The sequence below is a fragment of the Apium graveolens genome, chromosome 5 (assembly GCF_009905375.1).
Source record: "Apium graveolens cultivar Ventura chromosome 5, ASM990537v1, whole genome shotgun sequence".
NCBI classification, from domain to species: Eukaryota; Viridiplantae; Streptophyta; class Magnoliopsida; order Apiales; family Apiaceae; genus Apium; species Apium graveolens.
Genome location: NC_133651.1, coordinates 52,828,984 through 52,855,404, shown reverse-complemented (window position 1 = coordinate 52,855,404; position 26,421 = coordinate 52,828,984). Strand labels below are relative to the sequence as shown.

The 26,421-nt window shown below is 35.1% G+C and overlaps 2 protein-coding genes across 2 annotated transcripts; both read left to right on the top strand.

Annotated features, from left to right (window-relative positions):
• Nucleotides 1-22,294: 22,294 nt before the first annotated feature.
• LOC141660062 (uncharacterized) lies at nt 22,295-24,736 on the top strand. Its single transcript, XM_074467022.1, has 5 exons — nt 22,295-22,387; nt 22,588-22,817; nt 22,903-23,930; nt 24,037-24,063; nt 24,237-24,736. The coding sequence occupies exons 1-5, from the start codon at nt 22,295-22,297 to the stop codon at nt 24,734-24,736; spliced, it is 1,878 nt and encodes a 625-aa protein (XP_074323123.1).
• A 33-nt stretch (nt 24,737-24,769) lies between these two features.
• On the top strand, nt 24,770-25,327 carry LOC141660061 (uncharacterized). Its single transcript, XM_074467021.1, has one exon. It carries the CDS (start codon nt 24,770-24,772, stop codon nt 25,325-25,327), a length of 558 nt encoding a protein of 185 aa, XP_074323122.1.
• The last annotated feature ends 1,094 nt before the right edge of the window (nt 25,328-26,421 follow it).

The window sequence follows — 26,421 nt, the reverse complement described above, 5'->3', positions numbered from 1 at the left end:
CAACTGATGATGAAGACCAAGGTATTCTGGAGATAGAAGCTGGTGCTGAAGCAAGTCAATATCTTCAAACTCTGAAAGTAAAAGTGTTGTATAAGACATGCCTGTACTATAACAAGACTAAGTCAAATTGACAGTTCTAAGTAAGTTGTATGATAATCTAAGTTTGCATTTCGTATTATATTACTTGAGTTTGTAAAAGTGTAAATAGAATAGACTGGAGTATTTTTCTGTAAACAGTCTCAAGCCTAAAAATAAACTTTGGAAAAAAGATCATGAAGATCATGCCTCGGAGAAAGTGTGAAGAAGCTTGGAGTTGAATAATTCTGTTTTAAGAAAAACATTCTAAGTCAAGAAATCTACAAGTCACAGATCAGGTCATATAGAGAAGTCATTCGAGAACTCCAGAATGACTTATCGACAAGTCAAAAATTAGCTTACAGAGAAGTCTCAGAGATATCGACAAGTCAAATGAGGATATGATGATTGGAGATATCGACAAGTCATTTCTACAATAGAGAACTCAGAGATATCGACAAGTCAAATTGAAGATGTGAAGACTGGAGATATCGACAAGTCAAATTCTCATTAGAGATCTCAGAGATATCGATAAGTCAATATGCCAATAGAGATTTCAGAGATATCGACAAGTTTTTTCTAGATGCAGAAATTTAGAGATCTCGACAAGCTAAATTCTCTTATAGAGAACTCAGAGACTTCGATAAGTCAAAACAACTATAGAGAAATAAGAGATCTCGATAAGTCATTATACTTATCGAGATGTCGAGTTCTCTATATAACAAACTGGAGATCTCGATATAAAACTCAAGTACAAAATGCAAACTAGTTAAAGATCCAAGATTATCAATCAACAAACAAATCAATCACTGATTTGAAAAGTCTACAAAAGCAGCTTAAAGAGTACAAGATCAAAGGCTAAGATTAACTGACAAAGTAAAGTCACAGACATGCACGATTTTCAAAGATACACTAAGCCAGAAATAGAAAGTTTTAGTTAACTTAAAGTAGTGTTTAGTACATGTTATTGCATGCTGTGTAAAACCAGTGTTTACTGTTCTATAAAGTAAACACTGGATGCTTTGTTTTAGTTGTAACAAATAGATCTAAAATTCTTGTAACTCTCTCAAGAAAGAAGCTGAGTTCTTTATCAACAAAGAACCCATAAATTTTTAGCAAGACATACTTGATTTTAATATAAAATTAAGTGAGTTTTGAAGATAGTGTGTTCATGTGCATGTTTTATTATTTCTGTTAAAACACTTTATCTCTACAAGTTAGAATACTTTGTTCACCACATCTATAATAGTTCAAAAAGCTTAAAAATAATCTAAAACACATTCACCCCCCTTTGTGTTGTATTCATTACCTAACAAAAAGGAAGAAAGACAACTCTATTTTACAAGGATCCAAAGATTCAAACATTTGACTATGAGGTGAGTAAAAGAATCTTTGAAAGAGAAAGTCCTGGAGTTGATCTAGAATAGCTAAGGCAAATGGAGCAAGACTTCAAGAATTCAATGAAGACAACAAATACTGATATTGTTGTTATCTCTCAAGAACTTTATGAAGATGATTCTTCTTACAGACCAATCAAAGGTGTAGTTATAAAGGAGATAAGTCATGCAGAGGATGACATATCTTTTAGATCTCAAGCTAATTTAACTGCTGACAAGAAGCATAAAGGGAAAGAGAAGATAGAAGAGAAGTCAAAGCTTTCAAAGCCTAAAGCCAAAGCTGTTGTAAAGAAGAAATCAGTATCTAAAGCAACTAAATCACAAATACTGATAGATCCAATCTATACAGTTGCTCAATCTTTTGATACTAATGAAACTACTGAAGAAGAAGAAATCAGCCAAGCTCACCAAAGAAGGAAGATCTATGGAGCTGACTGCGCTAATAAATTGAAATTAACCTCTGACATTGCTCAAGTTAAAGAAGAAGTTGTTCTTCAACCAATCACAACCTCTTATTCTACTCATGTTGTTAATTTCTCAAATCAAATTCAAGCAGATTTATCAAATCCTGATTTTGAAGACATAGTCTCTGATAAGCCAGAACTTACTGTTGAAGAAAAGAAGAAGCTACTATGGGGAAGCAAGAAACCAACACCTAGAAGACATTCTTCTGAAATATTAAAGAAGATTTATAGTGGAAGTTCTCAATCTAAAAAATGTGGAAACACAAGTGGACTTGGAAGATTAAATGTTGATGGCCCATTTGTAGGAGATGTTTTGACTTTAAGAAAGCATTCTAACTTGACAGAGATTGGAGACAATGTAATGCTTGAAGACTTACAGAAGATCATATCAGTGCAAATTGTTATTGATCATGCTGAAGAGAAAATAATCTATTTTCTGGAGTCTGGGAGAAGCTTAAGGTTGAATCAAGAATAGTTAAGAGACAAACCATGATAGGAATTGGAACTTATTGCTGCAATTCTCAAGGTAACTAGTTCTGTAACTGCCAGATGGTCTGCATTCATAAAAAACCTGATACAGTTAAAGCATAAAAAATGTCTTACAAATCAAACTACATTCTAAAAGTACATTGATCAAACCGAATATGCTATTGATATGCCTATTGGAGGAGTCAAGATAGAAATGAGTCTAGGGACTAAAGTTTTAACCTTTAATCCTGATGGAAAGAAAATTAGGTTTCTGGAGATGGATGATCTATCTCTTGAAAATTTAAAGTTACATAATCTCAGGGCTGCCATCTATCAGAATGATGAATCAACATATGAACTAAAGGAACATAAATAGAGGATGCAATGGTATTTGGATGTAATGGAAGAAAATCTGCTGAAAAAGTTTCTTGAAGATTTTCCAGAATATGTTAGAGTTCAGAATGAAGAGTAAAGTCTGATATTCACTGAAATAAGAAAGAATATGCTTACTTGATTCCTGCATTTAGATAGTTTTGACATCATCAAATTGGAACTTGTATATAATGTCATAATGCACAAGTTGGGGGAGATTGTTAGATATAATTGATGATATCAGCAGAAACTATCAAAAGTTCATATCAGGACTTATATCACCATTTACTAAGAGTGACGTCATCAGGACTTATATCAGTACTTGATGATCAGCAGATGATGTCATCAGGATTTGTCACTTCAGTAGATATTCAATATGGAAAAGGAAAGCAGGAATTCAAGGCGGTGAGAGACTTTATCTCAGAAGCAATCATACATGGATATGTTTCCTTATTGTAATAAAATAGGATTACTTATTTGATTGTGTAGTTGTGCTCTATATAAAGCACATATTAGGTTCATGCTATAAGCATTGCGAACATTGTTATATCTTTCGCATAACCTAGAAGCTCTCAAGGATATTTGTTCATTCTTTCGAGAGAGTACGTTTGTAATTAGTTTTTATCTGTTAATATAAAAACTGTTGATTCTGTTGAAATTTTGTCGAATTGATTGCATAAACTGTATTCACCCCCCTCTACAGTTAATTATGGGCCTAACATAATAAATCCAAAAATCCTAGTTATTATTAATTAAGTCTTACTTAATCATTCAATAACTCAATTTCAGATTTAATAGTAAATTCGAATTTCATATTTATTTAATTGATTAAGTCTTACTTAATTAATAATAAATAATTCAAATTACTTACATTTATTTTAAATCTGAATTTAAATTATATAATCCTCCAATCATTCTTTGTGTGATCCTTTAGGTTGTTATTACGTTGGAAATAATTTTAAATTTAATTTAAAATCGTAAACATTGAGCGGCATCTAGTAATACATCATTGCTACCCAAGTAATAATAATTAAATCGGTGATCGATTAAACCTTTCGTGAATAATGTACAATGTAATTTAATCCCTTTAACCATATATTATAGATTAAACTCAAGGCATGTTATGTGTCATCCTCTTCATGGTTTAATTCAGGTTTCCTTGATCAATGAGTGGACTATCATTTCAAATCAACATTTGAGTGCGGCGCCACGCATTTCATAATCTAGCTCACACAAGAGGTCAATAATATCTCTCCAAAATTAGGAGGGTTAAATAATTTCTAGATCATTCATATTTGGCACACGATTCCTGATATACTCAAAGTCCACTTTTATCATTACCCGGTCAAAGGTAACTTTTGATGTAATCAAAGTATATTAATCATCGTATAAAAATATAATGATTTCAAGTCGAAGGACCATTACATCATTTTCACTGTGAGAATTACTTATGACACAACAGACATGTAGAATCTCACATTGGGTCTATCCAGCACCATGTATATTTACATCTGCCTGTGTTTTCGACTTTAGTATCACCATATCTACGATCAATGAGATGTGATCATCAGTCAACAAACACATTAGGCTTAATGCATTATTATTGTCCCTTAATAATAATACTCGACTGGGGATATTTGGGAAGATCGATACTATTCACAAAATCTCATTTCTAAGTCACATACTTAGAGATATAGAATGCATATCATATTCCAAGGGGATTTATTAATCTAATATTTATATCGCAATAAATTAAGACATAATAAATTATAAAAATTATAATCGATAGAACATAAACATTAATAATCCAAGTGTCATAAATAAAATATAATAGTATTGTCTCTAGGGCACAAACACTAACGATTTTTACTTAATGACCTTTATTATTTTGGGACCTATTTATTTTTTACATGTTTTAATCCTAACTTAGACATCTCTCCTTTAAAAAATATCATCAACAATCCTAGTTAATAAAATAAAAATTATAACAAATGTATCCATGTTTCTATACTATAAAACAAGAAACATTGAAAGTTTTTTTATCTGCCTTTTGGTATTTATTTGTTTTGCTTAATTTTTATTATCTTTTATTTTTACTTAATTACCATTATCTAATTATTCTTAATCTATCTATCTATCTATATTTATACTTTTATCAGAGTAAACCCAAAAATAATTTATTAATCTATATTATCTTAAAGGCTACTAATGCCCATTTAGAATTTACCCACTAAATTTACCCATGAATTTACCCATGACCCACTATCCATGACCCATTTAATTTTTTTACACATAAAACATTATATTATACACATATTCATGGATCTTTTAAGATTTAAATATTTTATAACCCATATACAAACTAACATATTATACAGCTAGACCCCCCTAATTGTAGCAACTGATTAGTACGTTCAAATTTTTTTGAATTTTTTTTTCTCTCAAACTGGTGCTAAATGTAGTAATTGATTAATAGGTTTCCTATGCTGTTCTTCTCAATCGAATGATTTTGCTCCGCCAATCTCCTGTCAAGCATGGATTCACGCTCCCTGGAAGGCTCAGGCTCTGCAAGGACATTACTTTTAGGTTTGATTTCATCATGAATAACTGTTAACTATCATGTACGTTAAGTGTTATATGATTTTGAATGATTTTATGTTTTCGTCCGTAGGGTTGAAACGTTTGATTCGTAGCCAAGATTCATCAGATCAGGGCTCAAATCAATCTTCTCTATTGCAGGCTATCCCAATTTTTCCTGTTTCTGAGTCAAATGGTGAATATCATTCTTCCTCTTACATTTTGTATGTAGATTTTAATCTAATTCATGTTCTTATATTCGTCTCATTGAATCAGTTGTGAAGCGTAGAAACGTATGTGTTGAAAAAGAAAATCAGAGTCCCAATGTTACAGTCTCGAATACACAGTCACCAGGTTCTGCATTATCATCTGGTATGTTTTCCATTATATTTGTTTATTATCTGTTACATTAGTGAATGTTGGGAACTTATGATTCATATGCATTTTGTAGTTGGATTTAGGTCTCCTTTACAGCCATTATTCAATAGTAATACAAATGTATTGCGAGATTCCAGTCCACACAATCCATCTAATTTTGTTGCTGATGTTTCTTCTAATAGAACCACCCGGACTTCCTTCACAGGTATTTGGATTTTTTTACCAATGTAAAGTGCAGAAGTGGGAATGTTTGTATAACTATTTGTGGGTTTGAGACCTCTTGGTGGATCAAATAGCACGCCTATCAGTGTACAAATTTCACCTATTTCGGGGATTACATTTGAAGAGAATAACACTCCAATTTCTAGGTGCATGGATCAACCTGCTACACTCTCAGATATTACCAATTTGCCGTGTACGTTATATTATAACTTTATACTGAAATAAAGATTTTTGTATGCTCTCTTGCGTTTACTAAATTTCTAACATTATATTATGTTGTTTGTTACAGCTGTGAAACGTAGAGTACGTGGTCGCAATATTGAGAATATTTTAGCTATTAATAACAGTGTTTCAACGAATAACCAAGAAAAAAAATTACGCCTTCAGAAGAATCATGTGTGTTACCTATTAATCAGTTTATGAAATTTCTAATTTATAAAATTTGTAATACTTTATGTTTTATTTGCTATTACGACCAACAAGAATCCATTGTTATTTCTTGCTGCAGCTAAGAAATATAGATTACGTGGTCCTAATGTTGATAATAGGAAGACAATACCACAGAGTAAGTTTTGTGTGATGCACATTAATACATGATTATGCATGTTCATTTATAAGATTTCATGTTTTTATTGTTGTGAAAACAATTAAAAATCCGTTTATGTATTTTGTTACAACTAAGAAATGCAGGGTACGTGGCCCTAATATTGAGAAGATTTATACAGATCCCATGTGTACGTTTTGTTATTACATGTTTCCTGATATGCGAATTTATAAAAAAAATTACCTTGCTGGGATTGATCCCATTATTACCATTCACTGATTTGTATGCTGAAGTATTTGTTCACTCTTCAGCAGTGATAGGAAAAAGACCTGGTACATCCTCTATGAATAATGGTGACGCATTGTCAAAGTCTAATAAAATATTTGAACATGGACGAATGAGTCAACCTCCAACGTCTCCTTTACGGTCAAGTTTTCATAATCCCCATGAACTGAAGTCAAGAAAGAGTAAAGGAAAGGATAAAGAACAAGCATCTCCAGAAAAGAGGAATTTGATATCAGATTTTGACAATGTGGTTGAATTTTTGGATTCAGAGTCAAGTGATTCAGATGTTGGAATTGATGATATGTATCATGATGACATGGAAGAGGTAATACTGAATCAGAATTTGTGGCGTGGATATATGTGTAATAACCCCAATTTTTGAGAAATTTTTGAAACCCTTATGAATAGTGTTTTTGCTGAACGAGAAAACTTTTCATGCCACGCTATGTAGGGGTTCTGTTATTGATCTTATGGGATATTATTAGTACTCTATGTGGTATATAAGTGTATGTAAAGATCGTCAGAATCCAATTCCGAACACTTTGATTTTTCCCGGAAATCCACAAGATACGGAGAGAATTGAGTATAAGGTAACAGGATAAAAAGGATTTAAATTAAAGGATTATAAGAGAGGATCATAGAAGGAATAAAATATATTGAGAAAGGTTAAGGGAACCTAAGTAATAAGATCCCGGGTATGATCCCTCAAACGATAAACGAGAACGAAAGATAAGCGAACCGTAAAACAAATAAGTGACCAAGAGACAAGCTTGTACAAGAAGCCAGGGATTGTGACATCATCAAACCACAAGGTGTGGACAAGTGGGAGCATTATGACATGTGCAAGGTGACATAAGCATGATATGGGAAGGAAGGAGGTGTGGTGGCTTTGTAACCACACAAATTCAAGGGCAAGAAGGTAATTGACTAAAACAAGCACAAAAACCAAGCAACCAAGCCAAGTAAAATCATTTTCATCAAAAATCAAAAGCAACCAAGGCTTTGTTCTTCATTGCTCACGTCTTTTCACTATTTAAAAGGCAAGAGAAATTCAAAATCCAAGATCCAAGCTTCCTAAATTGGTAAGATAATTCCCTAATCATCTTCATGCTTAGTTAGGACTATATCATGAGTTTAAGCCATTAATTCCTTCTCAATCTTCTTCATTTAATCAAAGAAGAAGACAATGAATAGTGTTTTCAAGTTTTTTAACTTGAACTTTTCTTGGTTTTCTTGAAGATCCAAGCATTCTTAAGACTTCTCCAAGCTTCTTAAGGCTTCCTAGCTCCACCCACCACTTCAAGGAAGGTATACCATCTCCAAACCCTAGATTCCTATATAGTATAAGATGATTTTGATTAGTGGGTTGATATTGTAGCTTGTTGTTATGATTTAGAGTTTGGGATTTGGAATGGTAGTGTAATGGAATGGTAATTTTGTGGTTTTGATTTAAAGGAGCTTAAGTATGATTAAAGTTAGGTTTAAGCACATGTATGAATGATTAAATTGAATTGGTTGGGGTTGTTATGATGTGATAAGGATGGATGTTTGTTGTGTGTTGGATTTGAGGATGGTTTGGGTTGATTTTGGATGGTTTAAAAATTGGAAATCGCGTAAACATAGCCGTCGTAACGTCCGATTTTCTTTGGACTGTTTTTGTGCATAGAATTAGGACCCGAGGACCCCCTGCTAGATTGTGACCACTGCCATGTTTAGATAGCTCATGTTACGAGCTTCGTTTTGATATGTAGTTCGTTCGATTCCGATTTACGGTTTAGGAGAAACGACCATTTCAAGTAACGGCGTTTCGCGAACGAAACTTTTTCCCTCGCCTTACTTTGGAATGTAGGTTAAAGACCAAAAAGGGTTAATTAATGTATGAAACATTTATGGTAAGTGTGTTAGGCAGTTGGTAAGACATTCGCGAAGGAATCGCTTTAAAACTCGTAAAGGTTAAATTATTAAAAATGGTGGAGCCGAGGGTACCCGAGTGACTTAAGCGAATCAGTGAGCGCAAAACGAGCGTTAGAGTCTAAGTTAGTTAAAGTATAGATTTACAAGTGACTTTGGTTTAATTCCAACTTACTTGTTGCTTATAGGTTACCAGACTCGTCCCGAGCCATTCGTAACCCCCAGTCGCTCAGGCAAGTTTTCTACCCGTTATACTGTTGTTGTGATGTAAATATATGTATATGCATTATCTTGTGATATTGCATGATTGTTATTAGCAAATTTTGCGATATATTGGAGCATGCTAATATGGTATATATGCATGTCTGTTTCGTAATCTGGTTATCTATCTGTTGATTTCAATGCTTATAGTTGCATAATACCTATGCTAGAATTAAGCAAGTAGTTGCGTATACCCTTAGTATAGGGGATAAAAGGTGAACATATTTCTAAACCGGGAGTCGATGTTCCCGAGTATATTATATATATATATATATTTATATATGTATATATATATGGTTATAGTTTTCCAAACTATTAATCGAATAAGGTTTATTCGATAACTTTAAACTTTATTTTATTATTTCGAATATTATTCGAGGACTTATGACTCCTTTTATATTATTTATTGAATATTATTTGAATATTCATTCGAGGACTTATGACTCCTTTTATATATTTATTGAATATTATTTGAATATTCATTCGAAGGCTTATGACTCTTTTATATTATTTATGAATATTATTTAAATATTCATTTGAGGATCTATGACTCCGATTATTTGCTGAGATATATTCTTTATTTTATTAAAGAATAAGATGTCAATAATCAAACTTATTTTCGATTATTCAAATAAAGATAATACTTTCATATAAGTATATCTTTGGTTATTTAATGTTAATTTCAAGTATAAATTTTAATACTTCTACTTTAATTATTTTTATAAAGACTATTCTTTATGGGAATATTATTTAATTAATAATATTCAGATATTTTCTAATATTCTGGGGACTGATTTACTTCATTAAATCAGCCTTACTCCAAACACTCTTTAAAGTGTTTTCGAGTCTTCAAAATGATTTTTAAAAGTCAGAGCGGATCCCAAAACTCATTTTTATATTTAAGATCTTCCTTTTTAAAGGGGATTTAAATACTCGCTCAAAACCTGGGGAATCCGGCTCTGTGGTGTATTTTATATTCGCAACGAGGTTGCAGATTTGGTAAATGAATTGATTACTTGCCCAACGTTCGGGAAGTAAGCCCATCTCATTGAGTCGGCATAAGCGACAGGCCGGGGTACGGTCTATTATTGTGTAAGTGGCTGGGTGGCAGTCCATCAACGCGTGAGGGGCCGGGGTACGGTCTAGCGCGAGGTCCTAATGCGGCCAGGGTGATGACCGGTGAGGAATTCATCCATCTACAGTAGAAAAGGTTACTTATTGGTATCTTTGCCTGATCAGCGAGATATCGGGTTTATGCCAAAATTCTTTTCCTTTCCAAAATTCATTGGATGTTTCAAACTCTGTTCATACTTTGCATAACAGAGATTCCAGGAAATGTTTAAAGGGATATATATATGTGGATATATATATATCGGGACTAAATAAAGTATCTCATAACTTTTTCATTCAATAATATTTCAAAGATTGAATCTATTCAAGTCTTATCTTGTGGTCTCATCAGTGGGATGAACTTTTGAAATTGATTATAACTTGAACGGTGGTAGTTCAAGTAGTATTTGGGAATGATATAAGTGTAGCGAAGTATTTGGTAACTTCATCTTTTAAACTTATATCTAATTAATAATTGTCTTATGAATGACAAAGATTTTCAGAAAAACGTTGAGACAAGGTTAGATATATGAGATCACCTTGCAACAATATTTTTTTATACAGTTATACACTGGGACTTTGTGTATATTATGCATGGAAGAGGACTTCCAATATTTTGAAAAGTATATATGTATATATACTGAATATTTTGCGACTTCATCGCATTAAGATATCAAACTTGGTTCATTTCTTTTGACCAAGACTTTCATGAGTACTATGAGAAGGCTCATATATTGTTAATAATTATACATATTATTTTGGTGGGCTTGCTGCTCACCCTTGCTTTATTTATTCATCACACAACAACAGTTAGGAAAGATGGCCAGACTCCAGCAGACCCAGCGTAAGCGCGTGGGAAGCGTCCCGCGTCTTCCCGTTGATGTTGTAGCTGCTATAGCTGCAGAGGTAGATCTATTGTAGATCAGACCATCTACTTTTGAGAATCAATTATGTATAATTATAACTTGTGGCAGATAATGGCAATTAACTGTAAATTTATCAAGTAATCATTTTGGGTTGTAATAACTTTTAAATTGTGGATTCAAAGACTTGTACTTATTTAAATTTCATCTCTGAGACTATAACGGGTTGTGGTGTGTGTTAGTGTGGGGTCACATCATAAGGTTATTTATTATTAATTAAGTGAAGTGATATTGTGGAAAGAAAGACCGTGATGACCCGGATCCCCGACCCCGGATCTGGGGGTGTTACAGAAATGGTATCAGAGCTAAGCGTTATAAACCTCAGAGATGATGGGACGTTAAGATAATAAGTTCACTAAGATAATAAGAACTCTTGCCAAGTTCATAGTCGGACTACCTAACGTAGTACTGACAGTTAAAACCCTTATGGGAACCCTTATAAATGTAGCGATAGGAGTGTAGTTCGTTATCGTATATGGTAGCGGGACTCCGAACCCTGAGGTTGAGGAGCAACATCGCGAGGATATTTTATTACTAATTGGAGATCGGATTTTGGATCCGATAGAGTGTCCTAATGCAGGACCGGATGATGTTGATATTGAGGATTTAGCGGTTGAGGATGTTGTCCTAGAAGGGATAGTTGTTGAGGAGGATCCCATGGAGGATCCTGACAGGATTGGATAAAGGACCACTGATGAATTGATGACCATGGTTTGGTCGACTACCAGAGGTAGGATTGGCCGGTCACTACCGGAGGTTCGTTCAAGTTGTAAAGATAGTAGCCCCTTTAACGCGGCTTACTCGTAAGACTTGAGATGTTCGAATGGACAGAGAAATGTGAGAACTGCTTTCAAGAACTGAAGCAGAGGTTGGTGATGGCCCCTATGTTGGCGTTGCCGGATGGAAAAAGGAGATTTTGTGATTTGTAAGTGACGCTTCGCATAAGGAATTAGGGTGCTTCTTAGCACAGTAAGATAATCGCGTCTGCGTCAAGACAATTAAGGTAATATGAAATTCGATATCCCCGCCCATGAGCTTAGGCTCGTGGCAATAGTTTTACCCTAAAGATTGGAGGCACTACTTGTATGGAGAGAAGTGCGAGAATTACCTAAGCCATAAGTGCTCTAGTACATTCTTACGTAGAAAGAGCTCAACATACGCCAGAGGAGGCGGTTGGAGCTAATCAAGAATTATGATTGGGAGATTCTTTATCATTCGGGGAAAGCCAATATGGTGGCTGATGCCCTTAGTAAAAAAGAGAGACTCAAGATGATAATGTCTTTTGGAGAGTTTATAAGAGATTTTGAGAAAATGGAAATAGTAGTGAAGGTAACCGGAGCCGGTACCGAAAAGCTGTTTGAGATTGCAATACAGCCCGAATTATTGGAAAAGATCATATTGTGCCAGAAAAAGTTATGAATGAAGGCAGAGAGCCAACAATTAGATAAAAGATTAATATCGAGAAAGATGATAAGGGAATAATGAGGTATTCCTATAGAATTTGGGTTCCGAAAGTTCAAGAGTGTAAGGATGAGAACTTAGATGAGAGCCATAGTTGAGGAATAAGATTTAGAGCAAACCCTGAACGCGATAGTCAGGGAGGTCGCCATCAAGATAGAAGGAACCCATGACATAATGGAGTGGAAAATGAGGATTTTAAATTAAAAGATGACCCCAATTATGGGGAGTAGGATGAAACATTTTATAATAAGGAAACAGAAAGTCGAGTAAGGAAAGGAGACCCGAGACGGTACTCCTATACGGCAATTCATGGACCTGTCTAGACAGAACTTAGACTATTATCCCCAACCACCACTCTGAGGAGACAGTGCGGTGGGAAATTCTTTCATGACCTTTAAGTCGCTAAGCTCTCAGAGTTCCAAGGAACAAGCTGACCCAGTCGAGGCAAGAGCCTGGCTAAAGGAAATAGATGAATCATTTGAGATTCTAAATGATTGACGAACCACAAAAGACTGTTTTGTCACTTACCCTCCCAAGAGAGAGACCACCCGCTGGTGAAAGGCCAAGGAAGGCACGGAGCAAGAGATTATAATAAACTGATTAAAGTTCAGCCAATTGTTTTCGGGATCGTAATTCCCAAGGTTATGGAATAGTGTAAAAGCTTTAGAGCCAGAACAAAGGCAGACGAGTATGATGAATTATGAATCTAAGCTGTAAAAGTTGTTAAGATTCGTTCTGAAGACGCGAATCCAGAATGACGGGATATTTGAAATCAATGCTTATGTTGTGTTGGTTCATGAAATAATGATAAGAGAAAGGAAAATAAAAAGGAATTGAAGTGGAAAGGAATAAAAAGGCAACAGAGTTTGAGGAATGATAAGGGAGTTGGGTATGAGGAAACCCTAAAGACTCCTATTAATAGAAATAGAAAAGTATATGATCGTCAGGATGAGGGTGATTCACCATGAGTTAAAGTTGACGGTTGAAGGCATAAGAGATGCATATAGTTTATCCCCTGTAAGTTGGGAGGATTCGAGGAAACCTTGAGATAATTCGAAGGATAAATAATGAGACGCGGATAGACTAAGGGGATAAGAAAGTAAGAAATTAAGAAAATTGGATGAAGGAAGTGACCTTCAAGAAGGTGAAGTGTAAGACCGGTGGCATGATACCCAGAAAGGGAGACGCCAGATATGAAAGATATCCCAACATTGAGGTGACTGTTGAGATAAACAACAAAAGTAAATAAGGAATTATTAAGAAGAAGTTCACGTTGAACACGACCAATATCTTCCAGAACATCCATGTTATCGTTACCAGATTAGGCAAGAAAAGCGGATAACCGTTGTTATCTTTTGGAGGCCATTTTGATTAACCTCATTTTATATACAGATGTTATTGTGAAATTAGGCATTTACTATCGAGGTGGGAATGATTGAATAAGATACCCATATCAGGGATATATGACTTTATTTATCCATGGAAGGATGCTTGTACCTTTTTAAAGGTGGAATTAAGGATAGAACATCGGTAACTTAAAACGAATCCTAGGGGAATGCATAAAGGTTGGCATTTCACCCTTGATAGGGATAGTATGAGTTTTGACAGTATGATTGGGAAAGGGTTAAGGTAACAACAACCTTTAAGAATCAGTGGAGAAATTTTGCAGAAGTATATAGACAATGGTTCTACTATTAGTAAATGGTATTGTGATATGCCCTGCATCTAGGGAATACAGGAGGAACGATTGAAGGATAACCTTAGAGGTTTTATAAGGAAAAAGGTAATATTCAAAATTCTCAAGAATAGAAATGTGGATAAAGGAAATATGACGTAATTATAATGATGCCAAATGGGGCACGTGTTAAACCACGAGAAAGTATGGATCGAACCAGTAATGGTCGAAATTGTTCAGGGCAATTAGGACTTAAGATAAAAGATGTTCTAATTATGATTGAGAGTCAGTCATGACAGTGATTAACCTCTAAAGACTGAGGGGATAACTTATGGAAAAATGGAAATTTTTTTTTACTCATCAGATATTAAAGAAAAGTATTTTCACATAAGCTGTGATTGAAATAAGGTAGAAAATTTATTTGGAGGTGGTTAAAATGACATTGACTGTAAGGAACTATTACTATCAGGAAAGGCCAAAGAGGTGGCCGACACTTTAACGGTAAAAGGAAAAATTATAGGCGCGTGTGCCAAAAGAATACAGTGATGATGGTTAAAAATGTGAAGGTTGAATTATGGTTTGAAAGATTGACATTCCTTCTGATGACTGTGCAATAGCCAACCGTAATAGTAGTTGGTAAAGGTTTAAATTATGTAATCGCCATGAACAGGCTATCTATCTTAGAAGGTCCTATCTTGAGATAAGCCAGGACCATGTTTCAAAAAGGACTAGACGAACCTTTGAGTTAAGTCTTCTATTTAAGGCATATGATTAAGAATGGTATTAACCTGCTATCGTTGCTTTGATTGAAACTCTTCTGCACTTTTATTTGCTTCATGTCATGTATGTATGTCAGGATCAGGAGTGTTCTTCATGAATCATGAATGGTGATTATGTTACCTCCTTAGAAGGATTAGATACGACATGTATGGACTCCGTATGGTTAGCTATTAAGACTTCATGGAAAATGAATGACTACAGTAGGTCAGTGGTGGACCATAGTAAGGCAGCAATGATTCTGCGAGTAATGAGCTGATTACAACCGTGGGAGTTGTATTGGAATGGGTGTTGAGATTGAGTACCACTAATCGGGTCGTGGTAGTGTATAAGTTATCATTGATAGACTAATTAAGTAGAGTATCTACCTAGCGAATTATTATTCTTTCTTATCAATAGAGAGTCATATTATTATACGAGGAAGGTTACGGTGCAAGCATAGAATTCAAGTAACGATGATGTCTAGAATGAGATCCCAGATTCGATTTTCGATGTCGAGGGAGTTTCAAAGGTAATTGTGTATAAGCTCGAGGAAGAGCATGGGTCCATAGAATGATGGACGGGATAGCGAAAATATTTAGGCACGTGAAATACGAGGCTATAATGCTCGATGCTGATATAAATACGTATATGTTTTGTTCTCCTATGACAAACCTCTATAGTTCAGAGGTAGATTCCAAGCCAGATATTTTGTGGCAGTATATATTTTTTTTCATATATACAATTCTCTTCAGTTCGTTCTTTTCTCTTCTTTTCATTTCATGTAAGCTGAGAAGAACAACCCTTCCAGAAGGGGAGGTATTGCCGAATGACTATCTATCTTTGTGATAGAAGCCTAGTAGGATACCACATGTTGTTTAATTGCTTGTCAAGTACTAAAGGCTGGCCACCTTCTGTACTAACTATGCGATATAACAAGTGTTCATGATCATAGTGATCTCTCAACAAATTCCTTTACTTCTATTTGATTGATCAAATTTTGGAAAATAGAAACAACTGAAAAAGGAGTAATAAAGTGGTGGTAGTATGCGGAATGGAAACACATTCGTGATACTAAGGTTGACGTGGTTATTAAAAAGTTATAGAACGCTAGCGAGCAAAAGTATAACTAGTATAATATTAGGAACGGAAGGTAGTAGCGACTACGAACTAGAAAAGAATGGGTATTGAGAAGCAAAAGTTCTAATGATAAAAGCTATAATGAGAGTCTGTGCAATAGACTTGAAAGAATTTGGAATGATCACTTAATTCGGATTGAGTTATCTTACGACAATAGATCATATGTCATTATCGAGATGTCGCCTTATGAGATCCTTGAGGGAAGATAATGTCGATCTCCCTTATGTTAGGATGAAGTTGTAGAGCGCAAGATGCTCGGACCCGCAGTAGTCCAAAGGACCAAGGATATGATAGATCTAATCAGAGGACGGCTGGTAGTAGCCCAAGATAGACATGATAAGTATGTTGATTTGACACAAAAGGATAAAGAGTATGAAATAGGGGACCTAGTAATGATTTAGGTATCCCTTGGAAAGGATTGATGAGGTTCGGAAAGAAAGGAAAGCTAAGTCTACAATTTGTTGGACCCTTGGATATATTAAGACGTTTGGGAAGTTAGCATATGAGCTAGCCCTAACCCCGAACATGTAGCAGGTCGTAACGTGTTTCACGTATCAATGTTAAGGAAGTGTAATTTAGATGCCAGATAAATAAAGGCATATGAGCGCATAGATATGCAACCCGACGTAACCTATATGGAGCAACCAGGAAGGGTTATAGAGTGAAAAGGAACAAGTGCTTAGGAGAAGGATTATCAAACTAGGCAGAGTTTGGTGGTAGAACCACAATGTGGGAAAATTTACTCGAGAGTTAGAAAGTGCAATGCTAAGAGAGTATCCCTATTCATTTTCTATCTGATTCCGGGACGGAATCCTTTTAAGGAGGGGAGACTGTAATAACCCCAATTTTTGAGAAATTTTTGAAACCCTTATGAATAGTGTTTTTGCTGAACGAGAAAACTTTTCATGCCACGCTATGTAGGGGTTCTGTTATTGATCTTATGGGATATTATTAGTACTCTATGTGGTATATAAGTGTATGTAAAGATCGTCAGAATCCAATTCCGAACACTTTGATTTTTCCCGGAAATCCACAAGATACGGAGAGAATTGAGTATAAGGTAACAGGATAAAAAGGATTTAAATTAAAGGATTATAAGAGAGGATCATAGAAGGAATAAAATATATTGAGAAAGGTTAAGGGAACCTAAGTAATAAGATCCCGGGTATGATCCCTCAAACGATAAACGAGAACGAAAGATAAGCGAACCGTAAAACAAATAAGTGACCAAGAGACAAGCTTGTACAAGAAGCCAGGGATTGTGACATCATCAAACCACAAGGTGTGGACAAGTGGGAGCATTATGACATGTGCAAGGTGACATAAGCATGATATGGGAAGGAAGGAGGTGTGGTGGCTTTGTAACCACACAAATTCAAGGGCAAGAAGGTAATTGACTAAAACAAGCACAAAAACCAAGCAACCAAGCCAAGTAAAATCATTTTCATCAAAAATCAAAAGCAACCAAGGCTTTGTTCTTCATTGCTCACGTCTTTTCACTATTTAAAAGGCAAGAGAAATTCAAAATCCAAGATCCAAGCTTCCTAAATTGGTAAGATAATTCCCTAATCATCTTCATGCTTAGTTAGGACTATATCATGAGTTTAAGCCATTAATTCCTTCTCAATCTTCTTCATTTAATCAAAGAAGAAGACAATGAATAGTGTTTTCAAGTTTTTTAACTTGAACTTTTCTTGGTTTTCTTGAAGATCCAAGCATTCTTAAGACTTCTCCAAGCTTCTTAAGGCTTCCTAGCTCCACCCACCACTTCAAGGAAGGTATACCATCTCCAAACCCTAGATTCCTATATAGTATAAGATGATTTTGATTAGTGGGTTGATATTGTAGCTTGTTGTTATGATTTAGAGTTTGGGATTTGGAATGGTAGTGTAATGGAATGGTAATTTTGTGGTTTTGATTTAAAGGAGCTTAAGTATGATTAAAGTTAGGTTTAAGCACATGTATGAATGATTAAATTGAATTGGTTGGGGTTGTTATGATGTGATAAGGATGGATGTTTGTTGTGTGTTGGATTTGAGGATGGTTTGGGTTGATTTTGGATGGTTTAAAAATTGGAAATCGCGTAAACATAGCCGTCGTAACGTCCGATTTTCTTTGGACTGTTTTTGTGCATAGAATTAGGACCCGAGGACCCCCTGCTAGATTGTGACCACTGCCATGTTTAGATAGCTCATGTTACGAGCTTCGTTTTGATATGTAGTTCGTTCGATTCCGATTTACGGTTTAGGAGAAACGACCATTTCAAGTAACGGCGTTTCGCGAACGAAACTTTTTCCCTCGCCTTACTTTGGAATGTAGGTTAAAGACCAAAAAGGGTTAATTAATGTATGAAACATTTATGGTAAGTGTGTTAGGCAGTTGGTAAGACATTCGCGAAGGAATCGCTTTAAAACTCGTAAAGGTTAAATTATTAAAAATGGTGGAGCCGAGGGTACCCGAGTGACTTAAGCGAATCAGTGAGCGCAAAACGAGCGTTAGAGTCTAAGTTAGTTAAAGTATAGATTTACAAGTGACTTTGGTTTAATTCCAACTTACTTGTTGCTTATAGGTTACCAGACTCGTCCCGAGCCATTCGTAACCCCCAGTCGCTCAGGCAAGTTTTCTACCCGTTATACTGTTGTTGTGATGTAAATATATGTATATGCATTATCTTGTGATATTGCATGATTGTTATTAGCAAATTTTGCGATATATTGGAGCATGCTAATATGGTATATATGCATGTCTGTTTCGTAATCTGGTTATCTATCTGTTGATTTCAATGCTTATAGTTGCATAATACCTATGCTAGAATTAAGCAAGTAGTTGCGTATACCCTTAGTATAGGGGATAAAAGGTGAACATATTTCTAAACCGGGAGTCGATGTTCCCGAGTATATTATATATATATATATTTATATATGTATATATATATGGTTATAGTTTTCCAAACTATTAATCGAATAAGGTTTATTCGATAACTTTAAACTTTATTTTATTATTTCGAATATTATTCGAGGACTTATGACTCCTTTTATATTATTTATTGAATATTATTTGAATATTCATTCGAGGACTTATGACTCCTTTTATATATTTATTGAATATTATTTGAATATTCATTCGAAGGCTTATGACTCTTTTATATTATTTATGAATATTATTTAAATATTCATTTGAGGATCTATGACTCCGATTATTTGCTGAGATATATTCTTTATTTTATTAAAGAATAAGATGTCAATAATCAAACTTATTTTCGATTATTCAAATAAAGATAATACTTTCATATAAGTATATCTTTGGTTATTTAATGTTAATTTCAAGTATAAATTTTAATACTTCTACTTTAATTATTTTTATAAAGACTATTCTTTATGGGAATATTATTTAATTAATAATATTCAGATATTTTCTAATATTCTGGGGACTGATTTACTTCATTAAATCAGCCTTACTCCAAACACTCTTTAAAGTGTTTTCGAGTCTTCAAAATGATTTTTAAAAGTCAGAGCGGATCCCAAAACTCATTTTTATATTTAAGATCTTCCTTTTTAAAGGGGATTTAAATACTCGCTCAAAACCTGGGGAATCCGGCTCTGTGGTGTATTTTATATTCGCAACGAGGTTGCAGATTTGGTAAATGAATTGATTACTTGCCCAACGTTCGGGAAGTAAGCCCATCTCATTGAGTCGGCATAAGCGACAGGCCGGGGTACGGTCTATTATTGTGTAAGTGGCTGGGTGGCAGTCCATCAACGCGTGAGGGGCCGGGGTACGGTCTAGCGCGAGGTCCTAATGCGGCCAGGGTGATGACCGGTGAGGAATTCATCCATCTACAGTAGAAAAGGTTACTTATTGGTATCTTTGCCTGATCAGCGAGATATCGGGTTTATGCCAAAATTCTTTTCCTTTCCAAAATTCATTGGATGTTTCAAACTCTGTTCATACTTTGCATAACAGAGATTCCAGGAAATGTTTAAAGGGATATATATATGTGGATATATATATATCGGGACTAAATAAAGTATCTCATAACTTTTTCATTCAATAATATTTCAAAGATTGAATCTATTCAAGTCTTATCTTGTGGTCTCATCAGTGGGATGAACTTTTGAAATTGATTATAACTTGAACGGTGGTAGTTCAAGTAGTATTTGGGAATGATATAAGTGTAGCGAAGTATTTGGTAACTTCATCTTTTAAACTTATATCTAATTAATAATTGTCTTATGAATGACAAAGATTTTCAGAAAAACGTTGAGACAAGGTTAGATATATGAGATCACCTTGCAACAATATTTTTTTATACAGTTATACACTGGGACTTTGTGTATATTATGCATGGAAGAGGACTTCCAATATTTTGAAAAGTATATATGTATATATACTGAATATTTTGCGACTTCATCGCATTAAGATATCAAACTTGGTTCATTTCTTTTGACCAAGACTTTCATGAGTACTATGAGAAGGCTCATATATTGTTAATAATTATACATATTATTTTGGTGGGCTTGCTGCTCACCCTTGCTTTATTTATTCATCACACAACAACAGTTAGGAAAGATGGCCAGACTCCAGCAGACCCAGCGTAAGCGCGTGGGAAGCGTCCCGCGTCTTCCCGTTGATGTTGTAGCTGCTATAGCTGCAGAGGTAGATCTATTGTAGATCAGACCATCTACTTTTGAGAATCAATTATGTATAATTATAACTTGTGGCAGATAATGGCAATTAACTGTAAATTTATCAAGTAATCATTTTGGGTTGTAATAACTTTTAAATTGTGGATTCAAAGACTTGTACTTATTTAAATTTCATCTCTGAGACTATAACGGGTTGTGGTGTGTGTTAGTGTGGGGTCACATCATAAGGTTATTTATTATTAATTAAGTGAAGTGATATTGTGGAAAGAAAGACCGTGACGACCCGGATCCCCGACCCCGGATCTGGGGGTGTTACAATATGGATCTTGGTCCTCCGTCAAAGTTGTGCAATAAATGTGGTGCTGCTATGTGGAACGAAGAGCGTAATAATAAATCATGTCCGCGTAAAGAGCCCACATTTTCTATGTGTTGTCGTAATGGTCAGATACATCTGCCAAAAGAAAAGCCGCCACCAGAACCACTAGCTTCTTTGTTACTTGGTGGTGAGAAATCGAGGCATTTTAAACAGTACATAAGAGTGTACAACTGCATGTTCCAATTCACTTCCACCGGTGGTAAGATTGATAACTCAATAAACAAAGGTAGCCCTCCGTATTGTTTTCACTTACAAGGTCAAAACTAGCATTTGGTTGGGAGTTTAGTACCGTTAGATGGATCTTCACCCAAATTCTTCCAGCTCTATATATACGACACGTAGAATGAGTCGAGAATAGAATCAATGCAATGGGAGGTACTTCTGACATTGTTGATCCAAATATTGTCGAGGAACTTTTAGGTATGTTAGACAAGAACAATGAGTTAGTCAAAGCTTTTTGCATGGCTCGGAATCGGTTTGAAAATGAAGAGCTGGATGAGTTTAAGTTAGTCCTCATATCATCTCAATCTTCTAGCGGTAGACCAAACCATATTACTCCATCTGATGAAGTTGCTGCTTTTATTGTTAGTGATGATACGGATACCGGTGGTTTTAGAGACACGATTGTGAATTCCAAACAAGAAGGATTGAAGAGGATATATGAAACAGATCCACATTTCATGCAGTTGCAATATCCACTACTATTTCCTTGGGAAACCGAGGGTTATCATAAACGTATACCTCTGATAAGCAATAAATACTCTGAAATAGAGAATTTAGATGATGAAGACCTTGATCCTGACTCAACACAGAGGCGACATGTTTCATTAAGAGAATATTATTGTTACAAGATTATGATACACACTTTTGAAGGTATTTATTAAAAGTAAGCAATGTGATTAGAATATAAAATGCGTAATGGCTATGTGCATATTCTCACCATCGTCTCATTAATTTCAGGTTTAATGCCACACCTTGCAGGACGTTTGTGGCAACAATGTGTTGTGGATTAGTTTGCTGCCATTGAACAATATAGATTAGACTGGGTTTCAACGCATCAAACTACCATCCATGCTGATTTGTATAATTCTGTGCGTGATGCTCTCAGTAAAGGAGACCATGATCCAATGCATGTTGGAAAAGCTGTTATACTGCCTGCTTCATTCACTGGATCCGAACGATACATGTCTTAATACTTTAAGGATTCCTTGGCGATATGTCGTGCAATTGGTCATCCATCCTTATTTTTCACCATGACTTGCAACTCAAAGTGGCCAGAGATACAAGAAATGCTTAAATTGTTGCCCAATGTTGATCCTGTTGATGCACCGGATATTGTTTCTCGCGTGTTTAAACTGAAGCTTGATCAACTATTAGATTTGATTAAAAAGAATAACTACTTTGGAAAGTGTATATGAGGTAAATTTATTTTTCTGGACACCGACAATTTTACATTTAATTTTTTTAATCATATCTACACACATGCATAGATTTAATATTTTCTTTACTTATGTTTTGTACAATTATGCATGTAATTGAATTCCAGAAGCGTGGTTTGCCACACGTGCATATGCTAATCTGGCTGAGCCCTGAAAGCAGACCTAATTCTATTGAAAAGGTTGACCAGTTGGTTTCTGCTGAAATACCAGATAAAAATTCTGATCCAATAGCATATGAAGCTGTTAAAAACTACATGATACATGGACCCTGTGGTAAAGACTTATACACATCTCCATGTATGGTTAAAGGAAAATGCATGCGTCATTTCCCAAAGAGGTATGAATAAATAGAATGATACATATGTTCTGTAATAAGTCTATTTTATTATTAATCTCGACGCATGTAATGTTTTGTTTTGCAGGTTTAATGGTAATACCTATTTTGACGATTGTGGTTTTCCTGTTTATCGGAGGCGTAACACTGGTAGAGTTATCAACAAAAAAGGGATCAACCTTGACAATCAATATGTAGTTCCATACAATCGAGATCTTTTGTTGCAGTTTCAGTGTCATATAAATCTGGAAATTTGCAACAGTTCAAGATCGTTGAAATATCTCTTCAAGTACTGTTTAAAGGGTCATGATACTGCTACAATGTTGTTGAAGAAGAAAAGTAACAAATCAGGGAGTGAACAAACTGCAAGATCCGTGAAGAATTTGGATGAGGTAAAGAATTTTCTTGATGGTAGATATGTTTGTGCATCTGAGGCATCGTGGAGGATTTTTGGGTTTGACATTCACCATCGTTCCCCAAGTGTTGAACGCTTACCAATACATTTGCCCGGTCAAAAGTACTTGAATTTTCATAGTTCTGCAGATTTGGAGAATGTGTGCAATAACGCGACTTCCAAAAAAAGTAAACTAGAGGCTTGGTTTGTAGCTAACAGTGAATTTCCACAAGCTCAAAATTTTACGTATTCTGACTTTCCCACCCAGTTTACATGGATAAAGAAAACTGCTAAATGGAAGCTTAGACAAAGATGTGATGTGGTTGGGAGGTTAGCAGAGGTTCATGCAATAACTGGTGAATTATTGTATCTTCGAATGCTGTTACTTAGATGTAAAGGTGCTTTATCTTTCTCTCAGTTGCTATCTATTGATGGAACTACATATGATACATGTAAGGAAGCATGTGGTGCTCTTGGTATGTTGAATAATGATAAGCAATGGCATGATGTTTTGGAAGAAAATGCATTCTCAGCTATGCCAACCCAAATTTGGGCTATGTTTGTTAACATACTGGCATATTGTTCAGTGTCTGATCCCCTTGCGCTATGGGAAAAACACTGGCCAGCATTGTCAGACGATGTTATTTATATTAGGTGTAAGATTTCAGATAACATTCATTTAACACTGTCTGAGTATGAAATCCAGAACTATGCTTTAGCAGGTGTGTGATCAGTATTAAATACATGATACGTTTGTTACTTTGTAGTATTATTTTTAATTATTTTTATTTAGATGTCGGAACATTTACCAATTTTTTTTTTGTGCAGAGATTGAAAAGTTGTTAATTGATGTTGGTAAGTCCTTAAGAGATTTTCATATGATGTCATTTTCTGACGAACGATTTTTCCACACTTTTGTCAATCGTCTTATTGTTGAGGAAACTAGCTACAATAAAGAAGAATTGAGTCTTAATCATGACAATCTCATAAAAATCTGAACTCAAGGCACCTGGATGTATATAATGCAGTTGTTGATAATGTAAACAAAAATAAAGGTGGAATGTTTTTTGTTTACGGGAGCGGTGGATGCGGTAAAACATTTTTTTGGCAAACTCTTTGTTCACGTTTTCGATCAGAAGGAAAGATTGTTCTTCCTGTTGCAGGCTCAAGAATTGCTGCTACACTTCTTCCTGGTGGCCGAACAGCTCATTCTAGGTTTAAAATACCTCTTAAATTAGATCAGAGTTCTATTGCTGGAATAAAACATGGTACAGACATTGCAGAGTTGATGCAGCACACAAGTCTTATAATATGGGATGAAGCTCCAATACAGCATCGCTATGCATTTGAAGCCGTGGACAGAAGCTTGAGAGACATAATGGCTGTCGTTGATGTAGAACGAGGAAAAAGTCCCTTTGGTGGTATTACAGTTGTTTTTGGAGGCGATTTTCGACAGATATTACCTGTTCTGCCTAAGGCTAGAAGGGCTGAAATAGTGAATGCATCATTTAACAAATCCCGACTTTAGAAATCTTGCAGGGTCTTTCTTCTCAGTCAGAACATGAGATTACATTCAGGTAATTCTGAAGCTAGAAATAAAGTAATAGCTGACTTTAGTAAATGGCAACTTGAGATTGGAGACGGAAAAGTTGAATGCATTGATACTCATCGTGCAGATGTTGAAACTGAGTTTGTAGTTCCTGATGAATATGTTGTCAAGAGTCCCTTGAAAAGTCCCATTAAAGCCCTAATTGACATTATATATCCAGATTTTCAGAATAACTTGCATTCACAGGAGTATCTAAGATCGAGATCTATTTTGACTCCAACAAACGTTGTAGTTGATGACATCAATGCACAGATTCTTGAAAGAGTTCCGGGCAATATGCATACTTATCTCAGCCAAGATTCAATTGAAGACAGGGGTGTTGACGAGAATGACTTTGATTCGTCATTTCCAGTTGAGTATCTGAACTCCATAAATATACCATGTATGCCTAAACATGAGTTGAAAGTAAAGGTTGGAGTTGTTGTTATGTTGATGAGGAATTTAAATCAGATTATGGGTCTATGCAATGGTACAAGGATGATAGTTACTGGCTGCAAAAAAACTGTATAGAATGTCAAATTCTCTGTGGATCTCAAGTTGGTACGAAACATCTAATTCCAAGAATCGATATGGTCCCAACAGACACAAATTGGCCATTTGAATTTAAAAGAACACAATTTCCTCTCCAACTATGTTTTGCCATGACTGTGAACAAGAGCCAAGGTCAATCATTGGACACAGTTGGATTGTATCTTCCTCGGCCCGTATTCTCTCATGGTCAGTTATACGTTGCAATATCCCGTGTTACATCTCCAGAAGGACTACATATTCTTATTGATGACGATAATGGGAAAAGCACAAATATAACATCAAATGTTGTGTTTGAAGAAGTTTTCTACAACCTTCCTAAATTGTGATAATATTTGATTTAACTAACTTATTGTAATTGTTTGACCATGAGTATTTTGTACTTGAAATCCTTATTTCGTGGTATGTGATTTGTTTAACAGTTGAATTTGATTTTATTATTATAATTTTATGTCATTTCGTTTGGAAAAACAATTTATTGTATTTAAAAATAATAAAAAAGAATGGCATGTATATAACAAAGCCGTATAATTAGATCCCACTAATCCATCTAACTAACTTGATGCTGAGCCAATCACATTGATCCTCATCGTATCAAATAATAATTTATCCAATCAAAGGATGTGTTTATGATTCAGTTAAAGGCTGATTGGATTATCTCTTTACAGGCCTTATGTCACGTAGTAAAAGGGAAAAATCAAGTTCGCAATATATGTTTGTCGTGCACTTCATTCAATAGCATGTCATCAATTATCATTCCCGTTAATGTAGGGTAATGGACTACAAAAAGACCACCACGTCGGTGTGATATTCTAAGTTCAGTACCTCGATTAAGAATAGAACATGTAAGCTCTCTCAGGAGTTGTGACTTTTAAATTCTAATAATAGATCATCCTGTTTAATATAAATTACAAATTGTTTTCACAGAATCTTGCAAAGATGGAAGCCCTCATGTTTGAACACATTTTAAGTCTTGACAAGTCTAGGTCAGATTGGAAGATCAAGGCAAGAGTTACAAGAATTTGGCCTACTGTGTCTTCTGAATCAGGAATAACGAAAGGCTGGAATCTCATTCT

Excerpts from the sequence above, each read along its gene's own strand:
- LOC141660062 (XM_074467022.1), top strand. The coding sequence starts at position 22,295 with ATGACTTGCAACTCAAAGTGGCCAGAGATACAAGAAATGCTTAAATTG. Across the intron at positions 22,818-22,902 it reads ATGCGTCATTTCCCAAAGAG|GTTTAATGGTAATACCTATT; the intron begins GTATGAATAAAT and ends TTTGTTTTGCAG. Across the intron at positions 24,064-24,236 it reads AAAGTTGTTAATTGATGTTG|TTGTTGATAATGTAAACAAA; the intron begins GTAAGTCCTTAA and ends TATATAATGCAG.
- LOC141660061 (XM_074467021.1), top strand. The coding sequence starts at position 24,770 with ATGAGATTACATTCAGGTAATTCTGAAGCTAGAAATAAAGTAATAGCT.